The sequence below is a fragment of the Corvus brachyrhynchos genome, unplaced genomic scaffold (genome assembly GCF_000691975.1).
Source record: "Corvus brachyrhynchos isolate BGI_N302 unplaced genomic scaffold, ASM69197v1 scaffold101, whole genome shotgun sequence".
In the NCBI taxonomy this organism is placed as follows: Eukaryota; Metazoa; Chordata; class Aves; order Passeriformes; family Corvidae; genus Corvus; species Corvus brachyrhynchos.
Window position 1 is genome coordinate 18,464,119 of NW_008237239.1, and position 12,324 is coordinate 18,476,442.

General features: G+C 38.9%; 1 protein-coding gene across 2 annotated transcripts in view; it reads right to left on the bottom strand.

Moving 5' to 3' along the window:
- DZANK1 (double zinc ribbon and ankyrin repeat domains 1) overlaps positions 1-12,324 on the bottom strand; it is a 52,331-nt gene that overhangs the window by 13,678 nt on the left and 26,329 nt on the right. For both annotated transcript variants that reach the window (XM_017730084.1, XM_017730085.1), the window contains 10 exons: positions 11,578-11,695; positions 11,109-11,205; positions 10,238-10,350; positions 9,580-9,665; positions 8,789-8,906; positions 7,856-7,969; positions 6,667-6,759; positions 4,636-4,758; positions 3,754-3,915; positions 2,921-3,149 (listed from right to left, as the gene is read on the bottom strand). In XM_017730084.1, the coding sequence (XP_017585573.1) occupies positions 2,921-3,149; positions 3,754-3,915; positions 4,636-4,758; positions 6,667-6,759; positions 7,856-7,969; positions 8,789-8,906; positions 9,580-9,665; positions 10,238-10,350; positions 11,109-11,205; positions 11,578-11,695 (1,253 nt within the window). The remainder of the gene's footprint in view (positions 1-2,920; positions 3,150-3,753; positions 3,916-4,635; positions 4,759-6,666; positions 6,760-7,855; positions 7,970-8,788; positions 8,907-9,579; positions 9,666-10,237; positions 10,351-11,108; positions 11,206-11,577; positions 11,696-12,324) is intronic.

Consider the following 12,324-nt stretch of genomic DNA (forward strand, 5'->3'; position numbering starts at 1 on the left):
CCTTTATACTGATAGAGGGCATGAAACGTGAGGGGCTGAATGAGCCTGGATTAAAAACTCATCTTAAGCTATTTAGAGCTTTTGCACCTCCTGTCCAGGTACTTCTGGAGCTCCATTCTGTTTTCATCAGAGAAAGCAACAAATGGACTTGTTCTCATTTTTAACTGACTGTTTTCAATCTAATTTTCTTTATAGCATCCTTATGGTAAGTACAGAGCATGATTCATTTTGTTGTAAATAAAATTGTGTAAGCTGGATAACCTCATTTAGCTTACACAATGAAGCTGCTCTGACCTTATCCTTTCCTTCATGTTAAGTGAAGCTTGAAACAGTGAAAAGAGACCAAGCCAGAAGAAAAGTGCAGCTCTGGCTTTTACAAGACAAAGCAAGGGCACAAGGAGTTTTGTGCTTGGAAGACTCAAGGTTGAACTGGTATGACAAACTAAACCAGCAAATCTTACTTGTTAAGCAGCTTTCAATGGATAGAAAAAGAAGAACCCACAGAACAACATAAATTGTTCCCTGCTGTGGTCTCATATGCAAAAACTAATACAAGTTGAAAGTAGTATTTAAAACATCTAAAATAGACTACTTGGTGAGTGACCTCTCTGTAGAAGTCAGTATTATTTGCAATAAAGTGGTTCATAACTAGCCCAGATCCCCAGATTTTACTTCAAAAAATCCAGAGGGTCAGAAACATATTCTTGCATGGTTGATGTTTTATTAGATTTCAAAGGATTTTTGGCAGCACTGATGGAATACTTGAATCCATGCTGCCCATAGCAGATTACATCTATATCACACTGATTTAACCTTTGTTACAGTAAAAAAGGGAAGCCTTCTTTGTAAAGCTTACCTGGTGAATGTCTTGGCTCCTGTTGAAAACAGACTGAAAGTACAGCAAAAAAAGAAACCCAGTACACACCAGAGGATTACTGGTTTGGTACTGCTGTTGTTTGCCCCTTTCTTAACTGTTTAGTATTTTTTTTTATAATCTTCACACATGAAAAGAAGGTTAGTTAATAATTGATATGGTCAAGAAATAATAACCTCCACCATCTTATTTAATCACTTGTATTTAAAAACTTTAATATCAAATGTCTGATACTATTTTGATTGAAGAAATAATGGTCATATTTGGCATCTATAAACAAGATTTTCCTGGGTGATAGTGCATGGTCATGTTGATGCAGGTAGTTTCAAGCCATGTATACAACTCAGCATGAACTGACTGTAAGAGACATTTATTTTTTGATTTATGGAATGAAATAGGTTACTCAGTCCTGGGCAGGATCTAATGGAGAATACATTACACAGTGCAACTTCAACAAAGTTACCTCTGCTAAGTGGATAAAAATGAAAAGAATTCAAATGGAGTTCAGAATTTCTTCCCCCCCTTTCCCAGTGACAGCAGTTCTCACTCACAAGGCAAGAGCTGTACTTCTGACAGAGATATACAAATAATCGGTGTTACTTTGCTTTTTTCTTGGCACTATTAGGGGCCAATCCTCTCTTATCTCTGACTAAATTAAGCTCCCTGACATGTTGAGTCAAGTGTTGTATTTCCTACAGTGATGCCTAAAAGAACATGCCACATTTCAGAGGAAGGGAGGAGGAAAACAGATTTCCCCACTGATTATTTTAAAAATCAGAGTCCATCTGAATACAGATACACAGAATCAAAAGAGGAATTTCTAACATTCTTTAGCAACCTTTACTACCCAATAGAAAATGAATTCTGATACCAGCCTGAGGGGTTGACCATCTGATTGCTGAAGAGAGCTAGATGGGAAAGTGGATCTAAAAGAGTAACTGCTCCTCCAAACCAGGGTTTGGTGCTGTAATGATTTAAAATTAACTCATTCTATGGATTGCCCAGCTGGACTGCCCTGTGAGATTAAAGACAATTTTACCCACTAAGCCATTTATTAGATCCTTAATTAATACAGATGGACTGTCTTCAAGGGTTTGGGATCCAGAAAGCTGAAGATTTCTCAGGATAGTAAAACTAAAACCTCAAAATGTCAAGCATTTAATGACAGCAAACGGTCAAGTGGTTCCACAAAGAACAAAGTGACCACAAAACTCACTTGGAAAGATAGTTGTCTGTAGTATTGATACTGCTCCTACTGTAGTCTGGGAGAGAAAAGACTCTTCAGTGAGTGATGTTTTCATAATCCTACTAAGAATCCCTTCCTCTAGTCTTTGCTTCTGAAGTTTCTACAATTTATTCCACAACAGCACCCCAAACAAGTTCCTCATGTAGACCAGCTTCATCATATTTTCAAGAGCTCTGATCCCCTGTGTCTCAGAGTTTTGTTTATCAGTATCCCTGCAGGTGCCATCACAGCTTTACCTGAAGTTCACATTGCAGGGGCTGTGGGGGCTGCTGGGAAGCTGTGCAATGGTTTCCAATTCAAATAGAGGACACCTGCCTCCAGTCTTGTGGGATCTGAGGAAATCAAACTACTGCCAAATTAGTATGGCTGCACAGGGCTCTGCAGCCACAATTTTGATATTTCTGATAGCTTTCTTTCAGCTATTGGTGGAGATCAGTGATTGAATTCTAAGGCAGTGCATTTACAAGTGACTGGTGGGAAGATAGACTTGTAAAGATGTAAATCAGTGTCCTACTGATGCCACATTCCATAGACTATAATATTTTCAAGAAAAAGCAAGGTCATAAATTGTTTAGAAATCATAAAATCAGAACTTCTAACCTTTTTAGCTTTCTTTCAGCTATTGGTGGAGATCAGTGATTGAATTCTAAGGCAGTGCATTTACAAGTGACTGGTGGGAAGATAGACTTGTAAAGATGTAAATCAGTGTCCTACTGATGCCACATTCCATAGACTATAATATTTTCAAGAAAAAGCAAGGTCATAAATTGTTTAGAAATCATAAAATCAGAACTTCTAACCTTTTCCAGGACTAATGGCTGTCAGGAGAGGCTTGTGATCACTCATCTTTTCCACCTTTTCTTTTTGTGAAATCAGCTCAAGCTCCTTCCTTTCCAGCAGTTTGCTGGATGGGTAAAAAAGTCCAATGGTTTGGGTTCCTTTATCTTCTCTTTCTGTTAGTTCTGTCCTTGATTTGGGCAAGAAAACAGGACAAGGTTGCCAGGCAACTTGAGCCTGTAATTGTTTTGCCTGTGGGAGGCGGAGGAGAAGGGAAAATATAAGTAATACAGATGTTAATTCAATAGCTTACAAGCATAACTTAACCAAAACACTACACCAAATTGTAAGGGAATGAAAAAGCTAGCAGGAAGAATCATTAACAATTTTTTATTTTAATTACCAGTCTGCAACAACAAGGCAACTTACCACAAATATTCAAGCAAAATCCAAATTCTTCATGATTGCCAGGAGACATGTATGCTTTTGTAGGGCAAAAGCTGGCCTTGCTAAGTATTGGGCTCTTCCTTAAAACAGAGTTTTAAAAACACTACTACATTTGCATGAAATAATATCAGCAGGCCACAAATAATTCACAACTAACAACATAGAAGTACTTAAAGAGCTAAGACTTTCGAAAGGCTGATCATTTCTCACTTTGCCATTTAGAAAGAGGCTGGATCAAGGCCTTGAGCTGAGGCTGCTGTTCAGCAGAAAGCAGAACCAAGGGGTTTGCCCTTGTGCTCCTAGTCCACAGCATCGCCCAAGGAAATGAATGGAGTTGTGCTGATCCACACCCACAATGGAGCAGCCTCTCAGCTGTGTTCAAACCTGGCTTTGTAACACTGTGTCCCACCTGAGCAGATCCCACTGAGTCCCCACGATCCATGGGACTGGCAGGAGAGCTCTGTCTGGATGGGGGCTCTATGAAGATACCACAGGACACGCAGAAGCGAGCATAGGGCTGGTTGCTGGTACCACACTTGGAACAGGAAAAGTAGGATGGAGGAGGTCCAGGCTGGAAAGTTCAATGCAGTATTTGTCACTAGAGAAGCATAGGATGAATGACTCCAGAATGATAAGAGCAGAGGAATGAATTAAGAGGAAGTAAATACCACCCTGAGTCCCTTGGTACAGTACAGGACTAAAGGTTATTTATGCATATAAGGGAGTGTTTTAAATTTTATGTGCATTCAGCTCACAGAAAATAAATTCTCCTCAAGTGTGAACTTAGGTAGAAGCACTGTACAAGGGGAAATTGTTTACATTGATTGTAACTCTACTGGGCAGCAGCTAAGTACTTGTTTTTATTGAAGTTAAGGAGGCCTTCAGTTAAAACAATTGCATGCATCATCTCATATCTGGTAATTGCCTGTATTGGTGGCTATAGGCCGGAGCTGTTATGGGAAAACTTGCATTAGGTTAGCCTATACTTTAACCTTTGATGGGTAAATTACTTTTCCTGAGCACAGGGCTGTTGCATCTCAGCTGATGCAATGATGGTGCTTGTTGACCCGTGATCATTTGTTCGCAACTCTAAACCCTTGGGTCACTGACTGATGTGGGGTCAGGATGTCTTGTAAGCCTTTCATTTTTCCATACGCAATCCTCGATGCTCCAAGCAGGTATGTTGATAATAACACTGTTTACTGACTGACAAGAGTTTTGCACAGAGAAGTCTGACATGGCTGCAGAGAAGCAGCAGCCGGTTTGTCCCACAGACAGCAGGAGCACATGCCTTGGCCCCACACCAGGCACAGAAGCGGGCGTCGCTCTGGTTCACGCCGTTGCACTTTGAGCACAGAGCCGTCTTCCTTTGCTGGCCCTGCTGAGGTGGGCAGGAGTCTCCTCCAAATGTGGGCTAATAAAACAAAACAAGCATTAGGGAGAAAATGCTTCTCATGAAGAGAAGTCCACAAGCCTAATAAGGAGAAAGAGGAGAGCAAGCTGCTCTGACAACATAAAGTAATATTCAGCCTAAATGAATTATTGCAGCTTAGAATGAGCAACAGAGTGACTCGGGTCAAACCTGTAATTTTGTTTTTCATTACAAAACCATGATAAAATGTAGCATTAATTAATTTGAAAATATTTTTAGCAGAACTAGCACCAAAAAATAAGAACCTTATCAATGGTGTGCTTTTAAACTGAGTATTTATTAATAGGGCCCTATGTATAAGTACAGACGAAATAAAGATGGAGGCGTCTCTGCTGATAAACTTGAATTTTCAAATCCAACACACAATCTTCTTTGTACCTTTCTTTTTAGTAGTATGGCAGGGAGAATGCATTCAGGCAAGGAGTTTCCTCACAGTTTGGAATTTGCTGCATAAATACTTTTTTTCACTCTTTTGCCTTGTGCGAATTATGTATTACCCAACTTTCCTCCAATTAACTTATATGAGTAAGTAAAAGAAAACAGGTTTTTCATCTGAAACTTTTGGAGTTTCAGTACAGATCCCAGTTAGGACAAATAGGACTTAAAAATGTTTTGTTATGTTTTGCCTCAAGGCTTATGTAGTTTATTTTCTCTACAAGTTGGGAATATGGATAAGGGACAGAACCCAAGGACAATTATTTTGATTACACCACAACAAAATAGCCCTGTTTTCATCTGTGGCCTGCATTGCAATTTAAACAATGTAATTTGGGAGTTCAGTTAGAAGATAAATCTTCCAAAAGCACAAGTCTAAATATATTCTAAATCTAAATTATTTAATAGCCATTAATAATAATATCAGCATTATTACTATTAATTATTCCAAAATACTATTGTTATCACTAATTAATCACTATTATTAGTAAAATTTCTGATTACTATTAATAATCCTTAGTAAGTATTTAACTTTCTCAGCTGATACAGGTCTCACATTCAAGTCACATGCCTAACTACATATGCAGCTACATATTATGTACACATATATCTGCATTCAGTGAAGCAGCTAAACATACATTTATCTTAGGTAAGTACAGAATCCTACTGAAACTCACTTTCAAATAACACTTCAGTGCCTATACAAGAGACTTTTGCCTCTAGCTACAGACCGTTTTAGAACTCAGAAGATAACCATTAATCAGAAGATTTTAATTTGCAAACCATTATTATTCTATCATTTTTGTATTTATCAGAACCTGGAGAGGTGGAATGTGCCAGACATTTTTAATACAAGACTTTTCAGAACTGAAAGTAAAATTCTTCTAAGGAACCAAGCTAAACAGGGAGTTGAAACAGAGCAATTTTAGAAGTAATATTTCAGTGCTTTTCTCACCTCTGTGCAGAGTCACAGCCAAATACAAGCATGCTAGCTGTATGCATGTAGGAGAAGCAGCAAATGGAAATAAGAAAAATAATGTAAAAGTGGAGATATGAAAAATAATGTAAAAGCATATTCTATTTTCAGAAAATAACTGAAATCACTGTGAATGATGTTCCTGATGTATATACTCAACTTTTCTATTGCAGTTGAAAGTAATCTGGATGCAAACAAGACTCCCTTGGAGTCAAGACTACTTATTTTCTAAGAGCCTTCTGAGCTTTCTCAATGGCATTCACAACACTGACTTCCATGTCAGAAACTTGAAGGTATAAGAGACATGTTTAGCTGGACATTTGTGGTGAAACTTCTGAGGGAGGACTGGGCTTAAATATGACATGGGGGAGAGAATCTCTGCTTTGGTAACACAGGGACACATGGACATGACTTCAGTTTTCCAAAGGTAAAGGATGTTCTGCTTTGGTTTGATTAGCCCAGTGTGATTGAAGTCTTACCATCTGTACTTCAGGCAGTTTGCTCTCACAAGTCGCACAGTGTTTATGGTGAAGAGGATTTCCTGTGCCACACACCTGACAAATGACTTTGCCCTTTTAAACAGAGAGAGAATACATTTCACATCTGATAACTGTGAACAAGAAGACAAAGACTTGATCTTACAAACTGCTGGGGTTATTCAGTCCTGCAGATAGAAGAGATCCTTCAAGTCTGGGCTGTTTCACACTTTAGTTAGGCCATGCTGCCTGGTCATCACACGGTGACTATTTGTTTTAAACTATGGGATAGTTTCCTCAGGAGATTAAGTATCAATATCTCCAGATCTTTACATACACTAGTGTCAGTTTGTTTAGTCACTACACTCACACAAAACAGACAGCCCAGTATCTGCAAAGAAAATTATTAATAATAATATAATACCATGAGGTGCCTTAAAAGACCTCTACAAGGTCTTGGCACAGTCAGTATTAACAACTGAGTTTCTACCAGAGCTAAGAATAATTAGTCTGCTATTTTGATGTTGCCACTAAATAGTTCAGGTCTGCCTCTGCACCTACATCAGGGGTGCCATAAAACATTACATTTAGGACAATGTCTATAATCCACTGGTGGTGGGTTGACCTGGCTGGAGGCCAGGTGCCCACCAAAGCCATTCTATCACTCCCCTCCTCAGCTGGACAGCTAAGAGAAAATACAATGAAAGGCTCATGAGTTTAAGGGCAGGGAGAGATCACTCACTGATTGCTCTCAGGAGAAAACCAGACTCATCTTGGGCAAAGTCATTGAATTTATTACCAATCAAATCAGAGTAGGAAAATGAGAAATAAAACCAAATCTCAAAAAACACCTTCTCCCCACCCCTCGCTCCTTCCTGGGTTTAACCTTCCTCCTGATTATCTCCTGCCCTCCTCAGCAGCGCAGGGAAATGGGGGTTATGGTCAGCTCATCACACATTGCCTCTGCTGCTTCTTCCTTCTCAAGGGAAGTATGTCCATGTCTTTCTTGTACTGGGGAACCTTTAATCCTTTTTTCCATTCAAACTGTTTTTAATCCTACTAACTCTTAAAGGTGTCCATAATGTAATTATACAAAGCCAGGTTGGATCAAAATATTTGTAACGAAATCACTTGTTAGAAAAATGCATACCAGGAGTTAAATCACTATTTTGTTTTACTTATTCTCAATTACCTTTATGCAGATGTTGTTTTGAGGCTGCAGCTGTGGAGCTATTGGTGACTCACAGATAATGCAAGTGGGTGTATTCATTGGCACAAGATGTCTGCATTCAAGGCATGGTGCCATCTGAAGGAAAAGCCACACCACAGTTGTGTTAGGGAACATAATGGGATCATTAAGGTTATAATGAGATTTCAATATTTTCCCAGCTGGACTCTCAGCAGCAAGGTCACTGGAGACATAGCAACTGACAGCAACTGATATTGATCCTTAAAAATCATAGTATCATATTGAGAAAATATGAAGACATCTGGAAAGACAATGCCAGAAAGGTACTGAGGTAGTTTTCAATAAAATTAAAATGCTACTATAAAATATGTACAAGTAGTTGAAATTCTCCTAATTATGGACCTAATCTAAAGAGGTGGTGAATCTCGGTCATTACTTAAAACTACAGCATTGCCCCAGACCAGACAACTTTCTGATGATACAGGAAGGGAAACACAGTATGGACTTGTTATATTAGGTTTATATCTGTTGGGAAGAGCTTAGGGAAGACAGTTACAGGCACCACTGCAAAAACTTGGTGCTCTTATATATGCCCACACATGCCACCATTTAAGGTTTCAGGATTGGTACTGTTTCCTGACACAGGCAAATAAAACAATTTACTTTTTCATTGTTTTCCTTATTAGAATACACGACACTTGAAGAAATCTGTGGGTAATTTTGCCCATGGTTAACGGTTTATGGTTATCTATGGTTAATTTGAGGAATTTCATTGGGTCCAGTGCTAAAGGTATCGAGCAGAACAAAGCAATTAGAGCAGAACTTCCAAATGAAAGTGGGACTGAGTAACAGGTTTGCCAGTGCTGCCTGTGTAACTTGCAGAGGCTGTCGTTCTCTTCAAGGACGATGTGTGGATTGCTATGATGTTCTGCTGACCTGTGTTCCTTCGGGGAGTGGGAAGCGCTGGACTGGCACAGGGGGGATCAGATATCCACATTTCTGGCAGAAGTGAGCCAAGGGGTCAGACAGGCGAGGGGCAGAACAGTGTGCACATCTGAAAATAAGAGCAAACCGGCTGAGCTTGTTTTAGTATTGCACTGCTGCATAATAGTGAATAATCTGGAACTTGTTGTGACAGGACTTAGGCCACTGGTTTCTCAGTTGTGATTTCCCAGCTGTGGTGGGACACCAGACCATGCCCCAACATCTATAAAATGAAGTTCTGAACTCTAAACAGCTTTGCAAGGTAGAAAGCTCTCTGGCTGCTCTGGAGTTTCATACTTTGCTCCTCATCATGAGAAGTAAACAGGTCTCCTGACAGGCAGTCTGTGTCAGGCCTCACTGCTGCACCACGAGGAGCCACTGATGTAGATCAGAACCTTTTCAATACTGATAAGCATTAATGTCCTGTGAGACTACTCCAGTGAGCAGTGTTCACCTACAGCACTGAGGGTGTACTACAATTTGAAAAGAGAGTTTATTCTCTGATCCTATGGGTGTTAGGAATTTTTTTAAGGGATGATGAGACAGCTGATAACTGACAGTTGAAAACTACATTTAAGAGAAAGAATTTTTAAAGTCCTACCTAGATTATACTCTCCACTTATGAGCCAGTGTCTGTCCTTGCCTTCTGAATTTTTACAGAGGCCCATAGCATTATCAGCTTGGTTGCAAAAGCCTAAGATACTTTCCAAAGGACCAATATGTTAAAAGGAGAAGTCACTTACTTAAGAAAATCTGTTTCACTCTGGATCCTTGACACTTGTGTGCTTGCTAAGCTTTTCTGGCTAGTCACTGCAGAGGAACTTGAAAACTGAAATAAAGGTAATTCTTCAGGCTTTAGAAAGGAAATATTTGCAAATGCATATAAAAATAGCAAAATCAGCTACAGATGTAATTTGAAACAAACTGCACTTAAACACACTGCTTTGAAGAGTACCTACTACCCTTGATTCCCCCATTAGTGGCATTAAGGACCCACAGCTTCTTCCAATAAAAATAAATCAATGCCTTGCCATTTACTGCCACCACAGCATTACCAAATATTGAGTTTAAAGTATGAACTTGCCAACATACAGCAGTAAGTATTTGCTGACCGTGGATTCAGGAATGTATTAGAAGAGAATTAGTAGGAATGCAGTCACTGCTCATTTCCTTTGCCTGGCTTTGTCCCTACTGATAACCATGTCCTGCTTTGGGCATTCCCAGTCTAGTGCATCATTACCATTACATTTAAATGCATTAATTTAAATTGCATTAAATTAAATGCAAAGCTATTAAAACTAATAGCTGAGAGAGATCACAAATCTCCACCTCCTCCTTTTTTTAGACCTCTGTCCTGATGACAGCCGTGTACAGTTTCCGTCAGCTTACCCCTCTGCTCACCTGCAATGACTCCATCGGTTGTGCTGAGGTGGATTCCCCTCTGTACTCTGTGGTTCCCAAACGACTGGCAAGGAGCTGTGGTCCTTGAGAGGAACTGTGAGAAGGCTTTCTGTCTGTTTCCAAGATTAAAATTACAATTCTGTTATTCCACTGTCACCCGCTTCATGCAGTTAATATCTACCTGAACATGAATGTTACATACTCTTGCTAAACATATTTAAAAACATACTTGGCATCCACATTTCGGGTTCAAATAAGCTGCATGGAATTATAGGAAATTAAACTAGAAGAAACCCCATACCTCTCTGACAGAGCTTACTTTTATGTTTTAATTTATTTACAGTTTTCTTCCTTCCTGCATGCTCAAAAAACCCAGTTCCTACAAGTAAATTAATGAGTAAACATTAATACAATTCCCTGCTCTTAAACAGTCCCATTGCTGTTGCCATGGAATAAGACGCTTTATCTACAGAGAAAATCTGGGTCAAGCTTTCATTTCTGCTTTGTGTATTTATTTTGGAATCTTATTGCAAGCAAACATCAGTAAAGAAGTGCTGTAAAGGATTTGCAATCCCATCAATTTAACAGCATTTTCTGGCACAAAGGGAAATACAGACCGGGCCTCGTTGTGCTGCTGAGAAATGAATGACATTTTAATATGTTTTTAAGAAGTCATGTGAAATGTATGGAAGGTAAGTTTTGTTCTCTATTTGCAGTGGTGAGCAATTGAAACTGGAATTTCCAGAGGATGTTCTGTCTTCTGAGATGGTTTTAAAATTACCCACGCTTTACAAGTGATACAAGAGGAAAACTCTATACTATTTTCTGCTAGAACAGAAGACTATCTCAGTTTTATGAAATAATACTGTACCTTGAAGGTCTTGGGGTGTTTGATCCCAGGCAGGCTTGATTTCCACATTCAGTCTATTCTTCTTAGGTTTTGTAGTAAACATTCCACCTTCCTTATTCTAAAAAGTAATTCCATTTGAATTACAAATAACATTTTTGCATTTGTGCTAATCATCTCTTGCTATAGTTATTTGTTAAAATTTTAGAAGTACATGCTCAAGCTATTTTTTTTCAATGCAAGCATTTGAAAAGCTTAAATTATAAATGTATTTTTTAAATACTTGACCTCAATTGGTCATAAAATATCATGGGGGGGAAAAAAGCATCCCCTTGAAATGGTAATATTACCAAAAGGATCAAAGCAGCAAAGATGGGCAAACAGAGAAAATAAGATATGTAAATAAAACTGGCAGTCAAAGCTTAATCTCGAAATAATATCATATATACAACATTTTATATTCACAAAAGGGGTTACAATTGCTAAAACTTACCTGTGTGGCCATATCTTTTAGGAAATTCTTGTCATCATCTTCAACAGGGAAAACCATGTTTGGTTGCTGGTACTCTACCACAAACACCTTTGTTACAACTGAACTCTCCCTGTAGTCCCTGAAAATCAATGTTCACAAAGCTAAAAACCTGCCACAGACTTGTGTGCTGCAACAAGTAAATCACTGATGGATGTGGCTCTTCAGGTGGAACATCCCTTCCAAGCTTGGCAGTCAATATTTCAGTAGAATTGAGCAATATTTATTTGATAAATCAACTGTCATTCTCTAATACCTATTAAATTACAACAGTAACATTAAAATTGCTGAAAATATCCAAACCACTCTGTCATTCTAGAGCATCTCTCAGCACACCTGAAAATGACCTAATAAAAACCAGACTGGAAACAAGTGTAAATCTAGGTACTGATAGCAAGAAATAAACATAGGCCTCGGTTTTGTGTGTTATATAATGTTGTTATATCCCAGTGCAGACACAAGGCACACTCTGGCTGCAGGTGGAGCTAACAGGGAACAGCGAGCACAAAGCTCCAAGTGGAGTGGAAGTTTCTGCTCCCTTGGAAATAAAAGATAACACAACACAGTATAGACAGAGAATTTATGTGTCCTCTCTCTGTCTCTAAGCATGAAGTTAGTTTGGACAAAGTCAGTGGCTGTGCAGCAAAATCCAATTTTCTTTCTATGTATTGTATTTTTGCTTCACCCAACATTGTAATTAATTTGTGAGGT